Here is a 16,829-nt window from a genome sequence, read left to right on the forward strand (position 1 = left end):
CCCCCAACCTCCCAATTGGTAGATAACCCGGGATACCTAACGAGCTATAGCCATCAACCTAAATGCCATTTCATTCGTCATCCACGTTATTAAGCGTGTTTATTACTACTATTTATTACCTCTATTGGAATAGAGGACATTAGCTTGAGAACTTTATTCTGAAAGGCACAGTCGGAAACGCATTGGATAAGTTGACGTTGCATTGGTGTGTTTTCTGTGAGCTCGGAACAGTGCCGCACCAGCTGGATGTGACAGAGTTGCATGTAAAGGGTCCAATCTGTGCTCACAGGCTGAAACAGTGACAGAGATCTTAGGTGGAGTGGAGTGTGCGCGTGCACGCGCTCGAGTCTCGTTGTGCAGCGAGCTAATAAAGCGTGCACGTGTCAGTGATCAATTAATCTGTCACGGTTACAGTGAACGAGGACAGAGACGGCGGGGACTGTGGCGGCTGTGGAGAGCTGTCACTTTCTCTGTGCGCGTAGAAGGATTATCATTACGCACGTTATGCGGAGCGCAGCTTCGGTGATGCGCTGAGTCGGGAGAGGTGCAGCGGGGAGCAGCGAGAGTCAGCCCGGACATTCAGCGGCATAATCAGCGCAGTAACTGGAAGAGGGGGGATCCGTGTTGTTATGGGCATCGCAGGATTCCGACCGGCCGTCTGTTTTATTTATTCCGGTGAACACTCCGACGTTGGTGCCGAATCAAAGTCAAATATGCGCACTGCTGAACAAAGGATTTAAAGGGAAAACGATAAAGAATCTCTTAAATATTTCAACCCTTAAACCCGGTTTGTCTCATCCTCTCTCTTGTTTTTGGACTTCCATTCATGCACATTCTGCCGCTGAGGAAAACAGACACGGGCTGAATAACCGGGTACCTCTGGTGTGGAACCAGGAGCAGGAGGAATCCTCTGGTCTTATCTCATAAGGGTCCATGTGGATGGAGAGAGAATACGCAAACCCAGCGAGCGGAGCTCATTACGAAATGTGACATTTTTATTGTGTTTCCCATCAAACCTGACAACTGTGCACCCGTCTTCATCCTCGAACATCTTTAATTTACGTCGTTCAAGGTACGTGCTGCTCACCATGTCGCCTACAGATACTGATTTTTTAAAGGGAAAGGGGGGGGGGGGGGGGGGCAGGGGGAGTTATCCTTGTGGAAATGTGTACGCACGACATTTACTGAGGGCTGTTTGGCTGAATACCCTACAGGGAATCACTGTTTATTTGAATGCACCTGCGTCTGTACTGTATTAAGGCCGATTTTTTTTAAAGGGGGGTTTATCAGCTGAGAAGGAAGTTGCATCACTGACAGCCGTAGAAAAAAAAGGCGATGCACCAAATGCAGGTGTGGGGAGCAGAGGGCAAACATGGGTTGAGCATTTTTGCAGAAATGTATATTCATGCACGATGCTCAGCTCATACTGTCTCGAGCTTAAGGCCAATTAGGTAAAAACTAAAGAAAATGACTGAAGCAGTTCGACTGGTGAGACATTTGAGGTTTTTTTCTCACGAGGATAGAAACGCTGCTCTCTTTTAGTGGCAGCGACTCCATTTTCATCCCACAACACACTGGGATATTTTGGGAGTGTCAATCACTCCGCCGTGCTTTAGTTCGGAGGTTAGATGTCATTCTTTTATTTTTGGAATCACACACACATTCCCCCCACCCCCAGGATAACAATGGCCTTACTTCTGGTCCCTCAAACAAACACACTCTTCTGGAAGCCCCCAGGGATCCTCCCATGTGGTCGTATTGTTAAGAGAGAGGGGGATGCTGAAAAAAGGAAAAGAAGAAAAGGGCATTCTCTGAATTTGTGTTTGCATTAAGCTGCTTCTTTGGCCAGCTAAAACACAGGGGTGTCCCTTTTAGTAGACTTGAACCTCTCATGCTGGCCTTGCAGACAGGACACAGTGCCCTGGATGTCTAACTTGACAAGAAATCACACTTAAATGACCTCTTGAGCCCAATTAGAAAAAGGATCTTTGCATGGAAACTGATGCCAGTTTATGGATTACCCTCCTTATTGATCAGTAGATAGATGATACGCGAGCTCTGAGCGCAGGATTGTGTACCGAGTAAGCTCACTGGCCTGTTTTGGAGTGCTTTGTTTTCTATCATTAATCAATATTCAGCAGGCTGAAGCTGTTTATTGTCAGACTGTGAATTCATGAGTTACTTAGCATCCTCTTGGGGAAAAATAAAGCTACAGTTTGTCCTCTGGGAGGACGCCATATGTGCCGTGTTCAGATGATTGTAAACGTGTATGTGTGTTTGTGTGTGTAGCTTCATGTACACATGAAGCAGCTGACTGTATAAAATGGGGTATTTTTGTCACTTACATGGGAACTCCTTGCTTCTCCTTTTATATGTGTATTTGTGATCATGCACCTCCCACCCTTTCCAACATACACACACACACACACACCCACACACGCTCCAGGCAAGAGCCTCGCTCCAATTCTTCCTCCGCATATCCGGCTGTTCCTTCTTCCTCTTGCCTCTCTGATCACTATCACGCTCTCTAACCAAATCTGATCTCCCTGGGCCCCTGTGACCACCCCCACCCTCCAACCCCAGCCTCCTTCATCTCCACCCCGGGTCCCATCAAGTTATCTATAATGGATGCAGCTCATTCGTGTCACACGGAAGCAGAACACGTGACACCAGATGTCCGTGGCTCTAGTTTCAGGGTACACTTTGGGGTTTGGCATGCCTTCACATCTGACCCGTCACCTCACGCTTGTTGTTATTGTCGGAGGGAGAGAGACAAGATAGTCAAGGGAGGGGAGTAAGGGTTGAGAATAAACACTGGCACTCTTAATTGCCAAGTCAATTAGCATATGGTCTCGCTGCGAGTCCAGTCACATGGTAATGAGGCCTAATTAGGGTGGCCAGGGATGTCTGAAGAGTCTTGGGAGAATACTTACACTGTCAGATTCTTCAGTATGGCACCCAAGAGCTTGGTGTGGCAAATGTATCACGTCTTTTCAGGCTCTTCTTTCAGGTTTTTTTTTTATTCCTAAACCTGTTTATATATGTTGTCTTTGAGGGTTTTTTTTCCCTTAACTTTGCCTTTCCAACTTCTTCCCACTGTTTTAGCACCCACATGTACATCACAGTGCAATAACACATCACTTCCCTCATTTTTCTCTTTAGATTTCCATTGTTTTGTCTGTTGCTACCAGCTGGATTATGATCGAGCTCACAAATGTCACAAGACTGTTGACAAACGCAGTCAGATCAGATGATGGAATTCACTTTTGGCTATTTTATGTGAAGTAGGAGGTTGGATGCTTTCCAGCAAATCCATTCCCTCGCATTTGTTTATGATAAACCTTCATCAAAAAAATGGCGTCATGAATGGGTAACAGTTGACCGGCTACGACAAAAATCTTGTCGGAATAATGAAGAAAGCGTGCTGTACTTGCAGGATCAAAGCTGCTGTAGATGTCTCCAATCCATGCACAGGAAACTCTAGGATGTCTGTTGCTGTGTCGCTGGGATCTCAGGTCTGTTTATTTCAGCAGCCTTGCAGGAAGTACAAAACTTGGAAGTATAGAAATATATATTCGTGCATGAGACTCAGCATATAAATTGGCCACATATTGGCGGTTTTCATCATTGAATGTCTGTGACTCTGGTTAAATGCACTGGTAGAGAGGTTGTCTCTGGTCATCTTGTCAAAGTGTTCTCAAGAGAGAAAGAAGACTCGTCGCTATAGGAAATAAAACCAAGTCCAGCCAAGCCAAGTTTAATTTAAAACCCTCTCAGATCCTCTAAAACTGGTTGATGAAAACTGGAAGGAAGAAGATGTTCGAGCCAGCCCTCTCACTCAGAACGTCTTCATCTGTAGACCATGTACAGTCTTAATATACTTTTACACTACAGCACTAGGTCCTTAGAAAGAATAGAATAAAACTAACTCTTATATTAACTGGTTATAATGTACTTCATTTAATAACTGAAAAAGTTACAGGAATAAACACCTGTTATTCAAATGGTCAGTATTTTAAGTAATTTATAGATTTTTGTCAATGCACTATCCTGACTTTATTTGTTTTTTTGGGTTTTTTTTGCTTGTCAGCTAGTTATTATGTAGCAAAGATTTTTATATAAACAACATTATCATTATTTTTAAAAAAGGCCCTGAAAGGATCTAATTGCAACCTTCATAATATTCTATAAGGATGAATCAGTGGAGAGGGACAAACACGAGTTGCTCTTTCAGACCAGGCTTTCATTCCTGAAGCCACTGCAGGCCTGGGTTCATATTATATATATAACCCCAGCTAATAATGTAAACGTATGCAGTGTTATAAGAAAAGGTGGATAATGCTGGCGTCATTGAGCGGTGTCACCAGCAAGCAGATGGCAGGACAAGACGTGCAGTTGACCCGCTCACCTCAACAGCTGGATCCATGCGTTTCCAGATGTATACCTATGCATTTAAGCCCTCGTACAGACACAGATTCATCCCCATTCAGATTCAAATTCTCGGCATAAGACTCAAAAAATGACAATTACTGCGGGTTGTCAAATCGTAATAATCCTCCCAATTATCACAAGGGTAATTAGAAAGCATCTGCTCGTGAGCTACGTCTGATAATTGTTGGAGCTTGTAATTGTACAGGACAGCTTGTTTCTACCCCCCACCCCCCCCACCCCCCAACCCCTATCCCCCTCCCACCCCCATCCCTGCCTATCCAGCCTGGGGCAGATCTGAATGACTGCAGTGCTGCACATTTGCACTCTCATGCTTGTATTCCTGTTGCGTTTTAACAGCAGCGCTGTAAGGAATTGCATGCTGCATTCTTTCCACAATCAGTGTTGTGTCACAATGTGTTGCCTTCTCACACACACACACACACACACACACACACACACACACACACACACACCCATAGTAAATGCCACCAAGCTGTTGCGTGAACATAATGCCAGTATGTTTATGCGAAAGCAACACATGTAACACTGCTAGATGGGAAATGAAGGGGACTAAGATGGACCTCTGGTTGCCAGCAGGCTTCTTGGCACTGAGGAAGATGAAGCCTGAGAAACAGCAGCCATGCAGCAGAACTGGCAGGAGCTGGATCCTTCCCTCAGTTACATAAGATACACAGTGAAAATAAAAGGAAAGGAAAGCAGGGGGGATGAGGAGGTGGAGTAGGAAGGCGCGAGGGGGCACAAGCAGAAAAGGGGAAATGATGCCAAAATGGAAGCAAGACGGTGCATTAGGGATTAGACACTGGGTAGCAAAAGAGGGGGACTAGTCGAGGTGTACGAGGCGCATCTTTCACAGCACGTCTTTTTTTTTTTTTTTTTTTTTTTTTAACTATTTAATTTGTTAAAAAGTGTATACACACACACACACACACACACACGTAGGAAAATATTTAGTATACACATCCAGAAATGCATACACTATTATATATTGTACATATATTTATTAGTTTCAGGTTGGCCATTCTTGTATTTTGCTCGTTTGTGTTGTTGTCTTTGCACATCTCTGTTGCTTGTGGGGCTCGCACACAAGAATTTCACTCGCATGTGCTGTGCCAGTGTGCCTGCACATGTGATGTGACAATAAAAGTGATTTGATTTGATTTGATTTTGATTGGACGTCTTCAAATACAGCAAGTCGAGGCCGCTCTGGCTGCTCTGGAGGAGCGGTGGCATTGAAAATCCAACAGAATAGAGGATTTTTTTTTTAATGGAGGGGAGGGCAGAGATGGCTGCGTGATGAGTGACAGAGAGAGAAACACGTCTAGAGAGCGAGGGGAGGGCGAGACGGCGGCTACATCCTCTGTGCTGCACAAACCAAAAGGCCAGACAGTTTCGCTTCTAAAACCACTCGTGTAAAGCTGAAGTAAAAAAGAGGTGTCTGTAGGTGTGCGGCATATTCTGCGTAGCATTTTGCACATGCACGTCTCGCTGCTTGTGCATGTGTGCAGCCATTCTCTCTGCGCATCCTTCAGCTTTGCAGCTTACCGGTCTGCCAAGCCACTCAAAAAGCAGCCAGAGCAACCATCTGTGTGAGAGGGGGGTGACGAGATGGCGAGCGAGTCAAAAAGTCACGAGTGTGCAGGCCACAAGCTCCAGTCCCTCCGTGTCCTGTTGTGATGTGCACTTGTCTTGAGTGCAAAGCGTTAATGTCCCAGTAATTACAACGTGACAAAGGATGTGTGGAAGAAAGACAAAAAGAAGGAGGAGGAGCAGGCTGCTTGGCTTTTTGAGGATGAGCGAGTGAGGTTTTAATTCCTTGGCTGCTCTCCCTTGTTCTTGTAGTTTAGTGACGGAGCATAAAAAGCGGGATGATGTTAGGAGGAAACATGAGTGTTTTTGTGCATTGAGGCGTGCATGATAATGTCAGGTGTTTTTGTATGCACAAAAAGATCCAGCTCTGGATTTTTATGTGTGTGTGTTTTGGTGAGTCATTCCTCTGTAAGCACTGATTGATGTTAATATAGACCAATAATAACCAGCGGCTAAGAGCTGCTGCAGCAAGGAAGGAAGGATGGGATGAGACAACAGGAAATAACAAGCAGGAAATGAGGGAGCAAAGAATTTTATTAATGAGGAGGCATGAAGAAGAATTTTGGAGAGTGTAAATCTCTGAAGGATACATGAAAGGGCTCGAAACACATGAATATGCACAACGCACATATATATATATGCACACATCTTTCACTGTTATGCCCTCAGGGGAGGGGGGGGGGGGGGTGAGAAATAAATAATGCTATTTCGCAAACTTGTAAACAACTGCTCTCTTAAAAAATCCATCTTAAATGTATATGAGGAAAGAAACATCAAAAGCTTGTAAATAAATGGATGGTCCAACTATGCAGGCAGGGCGAGAAGGAAGGTCTGGAGAAGAATTATAAAGCAGTACATATTGTGTTTTTCAGTTTCTTATAGAAGATTAATAATCCTTTTTTTTTTTTTTTTTTACATCTTTATGACCTTTTTTGTGGCAAAATAGGTTTGAACATGGGTGTTATTGGTCTTTTTTAAATGATGTGTAAGCAATCTTAGCTACAGTTTATAATATAATTCAAAGATGTAGAGAATCTGGAGAAATCTCTTTCTGCAAAGGACAAGACAGAAAACTAAAACAGTGGTGACCTTTAGGGCCTCAGCCTGTACTTCATTAAACTTAAACTGCAGTACTAAAAATCACTGCATGGGCAGTAAATATATTTTCTATGTGATGTAAAACTGTACCATTAGAAAAAAAGACCTTGACTAGTGGGTGCTGGTACAACTCACCAAGCAAACCGCATGCCATAGGGCTACTGCTCTTTTTCTCTCTGTCTCAGCTTTAGAGACAGAGTGTCTGTCTGTCCCCCCACCCCCATCAAGACCTTGATTAACCACTGGCTCCTCACTGAAGAGAGACCACTTGGTTTGTTATCAGCACACAGTTCAAAAGTCAGCATCCTTGATGGTATGGAGGTACATTAGTGCACATGTCACGGGTGACCTGCACACCTAAGAAGACACTGTTAAGACTAAGTGACATATGACGTCCACCCATCCATGTCCAAACACATTCTGCGTGTGTTAGAACAACACGGCTGCATAGGAGAAAAAAGAGCGCAGGCAGTTAGCCTGACCCATCCTACAGTCCAGATCTGTAATGCACTGAATTAATTTGGAGCAACACAAGAACTGTTAAGTCTCAGATGATTTATTTGTATTAATACAGCATTTAAATTATTTCAAATCTGCTTGTTTTTATTGAGATTTTAGAGCACGTCCAATGTTGCGCTCTAAGCTGTGACAAACATGTGAGCAGTCAATTTGAGCTTATCTACACATCCAGCCATTATGAAGCAACTTAATCATTAGTTTAGAGTCAACCTGCTATATTTAAATCTACTGTTGAGTGTCCTTTTGTCAAAGGAGAGTTAGAATGAGCTCTTGTTAGAAGCTAAAAGTAAATGGCACTGGTAAAGTGGCAGACAGACATCTGAACAATGAGCTGAAAGTCAATATAGAGCAGCAGAGAGCTGCAGGACTCCATGGGAATATGAGCGATGGTTTTTATTTAATGCAATGTTGTTAAAAAATATTGATTGTAGCTGGTTTCCTCTTTACTGTCATACCTTACAGGAAAGTCAGAAATGTCACAAAGACAGTACAGCCCAAAGTGGGGCTACACTGCTACTTATTGACTAGACTTCCTCGTATTTTCCAAATGTCTTGAGTCTATTTCTCTCTTCTTCCAGTCTGCTCTATTTAATAACTGGTGTGTTTAAACCTAGTACTCTCCTCTATCGCCCCAACCATATGACTCATCCCAGCTTACTTGATATAGAGAGACAGAGGACATGAAGCTGGAAATATCCAGTGTTCACTATGTGGTATGCAAACACTGTCTATTCGTGGACACAGCGAGACGTTCGTGGCGGACTCGCACTGTGACTAAAGTTCTCTGAAATAAACAATCCAACGTGCAGCTGTAAGCATGGAGAGGATAGAAAAGAGCAGTGTGCATGAGCCAGCCTGGAAAGAATGCCCGAAAGCTTAGTGACAGCAGCCTGGCAGGAAGATATGTTTGTGCGCGCGGTGTTGTGGCGCCTTTAAATACAGATCAACCTCCCATAAAACACACAGCTTTGTCAGGTGAAACGACAGCGCTGATCATCCCAGCAAAGCCCACAATGAAATGAAAGATTGTGTATTTTTATGTGTGTTTGTGTGGCTGACAACTGTGATGAATAAAGGAAAAGGGAGACTGAGACGGCATTGATTTTGCAGAGTGCTTATGTGGGTTTTTTTGTTTTTTGTTTTTCCCCTCACTGGGACACTTTTCTCAAAAGTACACAAATGTTTGTACTTGTGCTCGAGGTTCTGTTGCTGTTGTCTACAATAGATTGTCGCTAGGTGCCCTTAGATGCCTGATAGTGAGCCAAACTGAGTGTACAGTAGTTCCTTTCTCTGTTTCTCTTGTTTTTTTTTCATAAAAATATGCATGATGCTGCAGCTCCCCTGTCAGCACTCCAAAGGCTAGTGTGCTGGATAAGACTAGACAAATCACACCCCAAAAACTCTGTTGTTGTGTAGGTAGGTTGTGTAGGGCTCTTTTGTATTTTTCATTGCATGGGAGGGTTGCTGTTTTTATTTGAAGCCATTTACCTCAGAAATGAACCCTTTAAAAAACTTCTAAAAAGGTTCAAAAAAGGTCTGGCTAAAGGCTATTATTGGTGAAACAGGACGTGTGTGTGTTAGAAAGGCTTCAGTCATTCACCCTGCACGAACTACTGTCTTTTGTTCCCTCTCTAAAACACAGCAGTGGCCGATTGTCTTTATTGTCACACAAAGGAATGATTGCTGTGGGAGTGACTGCTCAGCTCTACAGCTTTGCAAATGTTATTGACCAGAATGACTTACTGACTTTCTCTCCCCTACTTTTCTCCACTCTCCCTCATTGCCCCTTACCTCTGCATCATCTCGCTATCTGTCTTCTCTCAGAGATGGCGTTCCCACCAGTTCTCCTCCTGCTGCTGCTGACTGTTGCTCACTGTGCCAACAGCGAGCCAGAGCCGCTCCCTAGAGGCTGTGGCTGGGGCCTTGTGCGTCCGTACACCCTCCTCTGTGACCTGGACTCCATATGGGGGGTGGCCGTTGAATCTGTGGCTGCCGGTGGGGTGCTGGCTGCCATCTTGCTCGCCCTAGTCCTGCTGTGCCGTTTACGCCACATCAGTGAGGGCGAGAAGCGCAGCGGCGTGGGACCTATCCTCCTTCTGCTTCTCGGTATCCTTGGCTTGTTCGGCCTGAGCTTTGCTTACCTGATTGAGCGGGATGAGTCACTGTGTCTTCTTCGCAGGGCCCTATGGGGTCTCCTTTTTGCTGTTTGCTTCTCCTGCTTGCTGGTTCAGGGCGTCCGCCTGCGCAGGCTTGGCAGGGAGCGTCGCAGCCCTGGTGGCTGTGCCTTAACCGGCCTGGCACTGGGTTTGAGTGCCGTACAGGGCATCATTGCTGCAGAGTGGCTGCTTCTGACCGTGCTGAGGGAAGGAAAAGCTGCCTGTCAGTATCTTCCTCTGGACTTCGCACTGGCATGCAGCTACGTGCTAGCCCTCCTACTAGCTGCGCTGACCGCAGCCTCCCTGGCCCTGTGTGGCAAGACACGTCAGTGGCGCTGCAGTGCCATCTGGCTGCTGGTCACCTGCCTGATGTCACTGCTGCTGTGGGTGGCCTGGGTGGGCTTCTATCTGTATGGAAACAACTGGCTCGGCAGGTCTCCAGAGTGGGATGACCCAGCGCTGGCTATTGCTTTGGTTGCTCAGGGCTGGCTGCTGCTGATCTTCCATGCCATTCCCGAATCTCACGTCTGCCTGAGACCCCCACCCCAACCCACTGCCCCGGATTATTTCGACACATCCCAGAACTCAACGCGGATGAGGGAGACGAGCTTCGACGATGACACCCCTCTATCTCACAGGCAGTTTGTGGAGAACCAGGGCTATGGATATAATGACGAGAACACTGCAGGTACAGCACAATCTGATACTTTTGAGCAAACAGGCGTAATTTAGCTTTGTAGGAGGAATGTAGGCCAAAGTGACTAATGCAACTCTTGGACACATTTGTATGCTTGGCTAGTAATAACTGCAGGAGGACATTTCTGCAAGTGTTTCTTTGGTTCCTCCAGACAGTAAGCCGAGTGGTGAGTCAGGGTGAGTAATCTCTGTCCGTCTCTTCCACGCCAGGCTTGAGGAGCGGTGGCGGTGCCGGGCAGCACAGCAGCAACACCGGTGCCAGGCCAAGCGCTCCTTTCCGCAGCAACGTCTACCAGCCCACTGAGATGACCATGATCCTGAACGGGGGAGCGGTGAGTACATCCTCCCAGTCACAGGTACACGCCGCTTACACGCCGCTCTCTCATTCGACCACGCCGACAAGACTGCATGCACATTTGTGCGTTCTGGACCATACGTCATTGCACAAGAATGAGGGAGAGGTGTGAGAGTGTGTGCGTGCGTACTCAGTTTGTGTTTGGAAACTCTCAAGCGACTGTGTTTGTTCCACGTGCATGGACGGATTTGTCACAAATGGTCACTCATCTGACATTGATCTGTGTAAGGGTGATTGTGAGGAAGCTTCTGCTTCTTATTCTGCTGTCTGTGTAAAAATATAATACCAATTGTCCCCTTAATGATGCCACCGTCAGGTGACCCAGCAAGATTCATTGTGCAGGATGAATGGTCACCATGGCTGGTGCAGGTAAACTGCTTTCCAGCCACTGTGCTATGAATTAAGCAAACCCAACAACACCTAGCATATTACAGAAGTCTAAAAAGCTGAAACGACACTCTGCTGACAGAGATAATTTGTAGTCACTATTCCTAGAAATTGCAGCTGGGCGTGCTGATCGAGCTGACAAAGGGAACGGAGAGGCGTCTCCTTAAGCTGCTTTGCATAAAATATCACTAGTCTGCATGAACGGTGTTGTTGTGCACCCCCATTAAAGGCAGGCAGCGTTTATTTGTACAGCCGGCTCAGGGCGCTCTGAAGGAACCGATTTGCAGAAAGCATGAAATAAAGAACCTTTAACAGCAGTTTTAAAGGATACTAAAACAAATACGAGCACAAAGAATTAAATAGAAAACTGCAGGATTGTATTGCAAGGTTGATAATGGTCTAAGTACAGTTTGACATTTTAGGAGACTGGCACATTCCCCATCTTACAGCAAGTAAAACAGGAAAATCAATACCCCTCCATTCTTTACAGTAAATATCAATCATCTGCCAGGCTGAAAGTGGAAACATGGAAACATTTAGCCTTTTTTAATACATTAAATCAGTCTTTGTACTAAATTAATAAGCTCCTGCTTAAACCCACATATTTACACTTAACATAAGTGTAACTTTAGCTAAAGTGCAAGCTAAGTTGCATTGGCTAAATGTGAAGGTGGCCTGTGCTGGAGGTAAAGCTTTATTTCTAATTCTCTCTGTGTGATGAGTCATGTTCGCCCATTTGTCACTGCAGCACTATTTTTGTATAAAGCCTCACTTTCAGATCCACTCCACTTTCTGTTAAGTTACTCCAATGATAAAAACACAGCACTTTCCAAAACCCTTTATTCCTAAATAAGAGTTTTATTGTGAACCATCTGAAGGAGTAGGCAACCATATGTGACGACATCTGGCTGGTATTAATGGATGACAAACCGAAATGGATCAGAATCAACAAATTAAACACGACAAAAAGCAACAATATGATTGTACCGTTGGATTTTTTTTTTTTTTTTTATTGGAATGCACATTTTATGACAGGCACTTTGTTTTTTTCCCGGAGGCTGGTCATTATTGGAGACCAGGCTATTAACTGACCACAGTGCATTTGGGGAAATATAATAGCTGCTATAATTGGATTCGTGTGGCTTTAAAATTTAATAGCAATACAATAATATGAGCCATTATTTTCCATCAATAAAAACATTATACTTTTTGACGGATAAATATTGCATTTGTTCCCTTACGGCAGAGAGCAGTATCATTTACTGCAGTATCTTTGTTAACACTTTCCACAATGACGTCCCCTGTTTCCTTAATGACTAGTTCTGACACCTCAGGATAGATCACTAAAGATGTGGTTTCACAACCATTAGAACAGTTTCTGGGGGGGTTTAAGGGTAGCTGCATAAGCTAACTTCTTCTGATGCGCACCTACTCATTTTGTTCTACAAGCAGGCCTGAAAGATGTTCATAAAAGAGCTTCAAAGGTTACTCCTAGTAGGTTTTCAAAGGGTGAAGAGTTAAATAGCATTTTTATAGGGAATATTAATTATGCATTTACAAGAAAAAGAAATGCAGTTTTTAGCTTTTCTGGAGCCCTGAATACAGCCTGCAGGTTTTCCACTCAGGTTTCAGGGTACAGCTAGTCTCTGGCTACGTCCACACTAATGCGTTTTCGTTTGAAAATGCATAGTTTTCTCTCCGTTTTGGCCTCCCGTCCACACTGAGACGGCGTTTTCCCCAAGGAAAAACGCAGCGTTTTCCCCAAGGAAAAACGCAGCGTTTTCCCCAAGGAAAAACGCAGCGTTTTCCCCAAGGAAAAACGCAGCGTTTTCAAAACCCTCTCAAAAATGCATACATTTCAAAATGGAGCTGTCCTGTTGCAGTGTGGACACTCAAAAACGATGACGCATTTTAGTCATGTGATGCAGTCATGTGACCAATTAAACAAAGATAGCGGAGTGCATTATACAGCAGTTGTTTTGTTTGCTCTCAATTTTGACAGCCCTAAAACAGATTAATATCGGTCTGTACATGCTCCAAATAGCTTTTCTTCAAATTCTTTAATTCTCACTCGCTTGGCAACTTGGTACTTTTGTGTTACTCGCAGCAACAACTCCACCTCATTGTTAGTCCATTTAAAAAACTCGGTGCTTTTCCTCGACATTTTGCCGCGACGTTTCAACGAGCCCGAAAGTAAATAAACGGCAGACAGAAACGAGGCAGGCCGAATCTTCTTGCGTTTCATGCATGTGCAGTACTGGAACGTTAGAGTTTTCTGCCGTTTCAATGTGGACGCACAACTCTGTGAAAACGACTGAAAACGCTAGTGTGGACGCGGAGCGTTTTCAGACGAAAACGCCGTTTTCAAATCTATCCGGGCTAGTGTGGACGTAGTCTCTGTGTCACCTGAGAGGTCAATAACAGGGCAAAAAAGCCAAAGTAGCTTCAATTCTGTGAATGGCATAAGATATTTGCAATTTACCTGGATTGTGGCAGCTCGATAGCCTGAAGAGAGAATTCATATAGACTGGTTTTAGTGTGTAAATACATCTGCAATGGCAAAAACATAGGCATTTTGTTTTAAAACACAGAGAGGTGTCCACATAAAGTGTGAATGGAACGTATGCAGACCCTGTAACCATGTGAATTAACATGCATGTCTAAAAATGAGATGCTTTCTCGACTGCTGACGGTTAACAAACGTAACTTTTTCACCTACAGGTGCCCTCTGCCCCTCCTACCTACACGGGGAGGCAGCTGTGGTGAGCGAGAGGTTTGGAAAGAGGCTGTGTGATTTAAAAAGGAAAAAAAAAGGACGAGATGAAGAGGGTGAGGAGGGAGAATGAGGGGGGTCCAGGACGAAGGGCCCACCTCCCTGTCTGGCTGGACTGGACTAAAAGCACGGATGCCTACATCGACCTTTCACTCTGTGTACAGACTTTAACACTGACTGTGTGCCAATCAACTACTGTTTGAGTGTGTGTGAGATTCAGAGAGAGCAGGATATGGAGGACAGAGCTGAAGGTTTTCTAGAAGAGTGGAAATATGAAAGAAAGTAGCAAAAAAAGAAAAGAAAAAGACTGATCTGAAAATGCCGACATGCAGTATTCCTTTTTAGGTATCATTATCTCCTGTGACACTACAACATTGTAGGCATCCCTGAAAACTGTGAAATAGATTGCTTTTTCCTGCTCACTCTCTCTTTCTGTCAGGCAGGATGTCTTTTCTGCAGCTCCACACAATGAAGGCGTTCGAGTGGAAACATTTGGCTCTGTCCTCCATCCCTCCACACCGTAGGTGTAGACAGAGCACATGGGCAAACTGTACAAGTTGAGCAGAGCCCTCCTAAAATAACCCTGCCTCTGTAGGTGTGAATGTACAGCATATAAGAGGAAAGTGTGTGTGTGTATGTGTGTGGTCCCTATAACACTCCAGCAAACCTTTCCTCTCCAGACTGTTACCCCCCACCCGACAACTCTCAACACCCCAGACCTGTCTCCTCCCTCTCTCTCACCTCTGTTAGGGTTAGGGTTGCGATCAGAACCATCTGTGAATAAAACACATAACTCTTCTCACCTTCCGCCATCCTCCCACCTGCATGGACACTTTGCAAACACAAACTCTGAAGCCTGAACTGTGACTGGAAAGGAAGTTTCCCCAATGACCACAGCTGCACCTGAACAGCGCTGCCCACAAACCGCTTTTAGATGTACGATAAAGCAGAGCGGATTATGATTGGACAAAGGGAACGTCAGTCATGACCGGGCGAGGGGGGGGGGGGGGGGGGGGGGGAGAGGCGCCGCTTAATGAATCGAGGTCAGACAGCTGTACGCACCCACATCTCCAGAGCCACTGGCGTTTTGAAGCAGCCAGGAGAAACTGTCACTTTATATCAGCAAGAAACGGAGCGAGTAAATGAAATGGTCTCCCGTTCTCGGTTCCTGTATTTGTGTTTGTGTGTGCGTACGTGAGTGTTGTGATTTCACGAGTGTCGACAGGGGAGAAAAAAAAAAATCTAAGTCCAGGTACATTTCTGGTGCTAAATATTCCTCGACCCTCCAGTGAGGCACGGAACTACAAAAACAACACTTATATTGATACAGTAGTCAAGCTGTGAGTGACAAGACTATATTTAGAGCTGTGGCTGGTGTTTGGAGATATCCTAGAGCCTCAGAAAGATCAGATTAACAGTGCAAGGTAGAAAGAGGGGGATCAAATGGAAAAGGAGGAGGAGGAGGGTGGCGGTGAGTAGGAATGAGATAGCACGAGACGGCCCCAAAGGGAAGTCTGTGTGACAGTGAAATCTCTGAGACTTCCTTCACTCAGCCTCCAATCTGTATGAGAAAATGGCTCCCACGTCTGTACGTTTGTATCCATGTTCCTCTTCTCTATGTCGTTGTCTTCATTTCTGTTTTCTTTTTTTCTGGTGGAGCGTCTCTTCCTCCTCCTCCTCCTTCCTCTCCTCCTCCAGACTCTTTCTGTGGACAGCTATAGCTCAAGTCTCTGTGCCAAGAAGGACTCTTGTTTCACTGGAGTCTCTGTTTCACGCCCTTTCCCTTCATCATGGCACCAGCTCTCTCTTTCACCCGAGGAGCTGTGTACATAGTAGTGCTGTAAAGCTTTGCTTGCTTGTTTACCTTTTTTTTTCCCTTTTTTTTAAACTGTAGGCTGAGTTTAGATATCAGTGATTCATTGGAGAACTGACTGACCACTGCAAACTGATTTTATCTTCTTTTTTTAACTGGTTTGCTTTGTGTTTATACATTTGCCTGTTTGTTACATTATGCTTGTATTTTTTAAACTATAGCATTTTGGAAATGTTTCGCCAACACTAGATGTGCTTTTATTTTATTTTATTTCATTTTGAATTTTTTTGTTTGTTTGTTTGATTAAGGAAAAAATGTGAGTTGTCAATTATCAGGATTTATGTTGGTTGTACCTCCCACACTTTGCTGTTACGGGGATGCAAACGTGATTATGTTCAAATTTTCAAAAAGACAACAATGCCTATTGATAATTTTGCCACTTCATGCAGTAAATCATGACTTAGTCTGTGATATATTAGGGATAGCTATAAAAAAAAAAGAAAATGCAAAGCAGGCAGGGCTCAAGCCCACCAATAGTCAGTGCGCTGGCCCCTGATCTTACTAAGAAAAGACAAGGGGTCAATCCTTGACTACTGCTGTATGTTTATGTCTTACACACTGGCTATTCTAAAATAGGACTGCTACTTGCAGGCCAGCTTCATGCCCAAAGACAGCTTGTCCTGTTATACCAGGCTCTGTTTGGGCAGGCCTGGTCTGAAACAGGCTACAAGCCTCATATCCATGCAAGAAGAACTGTCCTCAGGGTTTTAGATGGTCAGCAGCAAAGAAACAAAGCTCCTGAGTATCAGCACTCAGAGCTGAGGGGGAGGGAGGTTTCAATTCTTGTGATGTTTTCACTCTATGTGGAGTACATAAAAAAAAAAGAATAACATGATGTGACTTTGTAGACTTTGCACTCGTCAACTACCTATCTGTGCATGCTTATCACCATTTCTACATATATGACCTTTCTCAGACCTACTTTTGAATACT

The 16,829-nt window shown here is 44.5% G+C and overlaps 1 protein-coding gene across 2 annotated transcripts; it reads left to right on the top strand.

The window, feature by feature from the left end:
• The first annotated feature begins 215 nt into the window (after positions 1 to 215).
• On the top strand, positions 216 to 14,044 carry gprc5ba (G protein-coupled receptor, class C, group 5, member Ba). 2 transcript variants are annotated; one of them, XM_085454186.1, is made up of 4 exons: positions 216 to 1,072; positions 9,481 to 10,500; positions 10,719 to 10,864; positions 13,972 to 14,044. In XM_085454186.1, the coding sequence occupies exons 2-4, from the start codon at positions 9,483 to 9,485 to the stop codon at positions 14,014 to 14,016; spliced, it is 1,209 nt and encodes a 402-aa protein (XP_085310312.1). In that variant the 5' UTR covers positions 216 to 1,072; positions 9,481 to 9,482; the 3' UTR covers positions 14,017 to 14,044. The 2 variants fall into 2 exon arrangements, with proteins under 2 accessions (XP_085310312.1, XP_085310313.1); XM_085454187.1 differs by having other exon boundaries at positions 10,719 to 10,840.
• The last annotated feature ends 2,785 nt before the right edge of the window (positions 14,045 to 16,829 follow it).

Source organism: Copadichromis virginalis, linkage group LG4, assembly GCF_057382275.1.
Source record: "Copadichromis virginalis isolate Kocher_CV1m ecotype Utaka linkage group LG4, C_Virginalis_male_GT1.1, whole genome shotgun sequence".
Lineage (NCBI taxonomy): Eukaryota > Metazoa > Chordata > Actinopteri > Cichliformes > Cichlidae > Copadichromis > Copadichromis virginalis.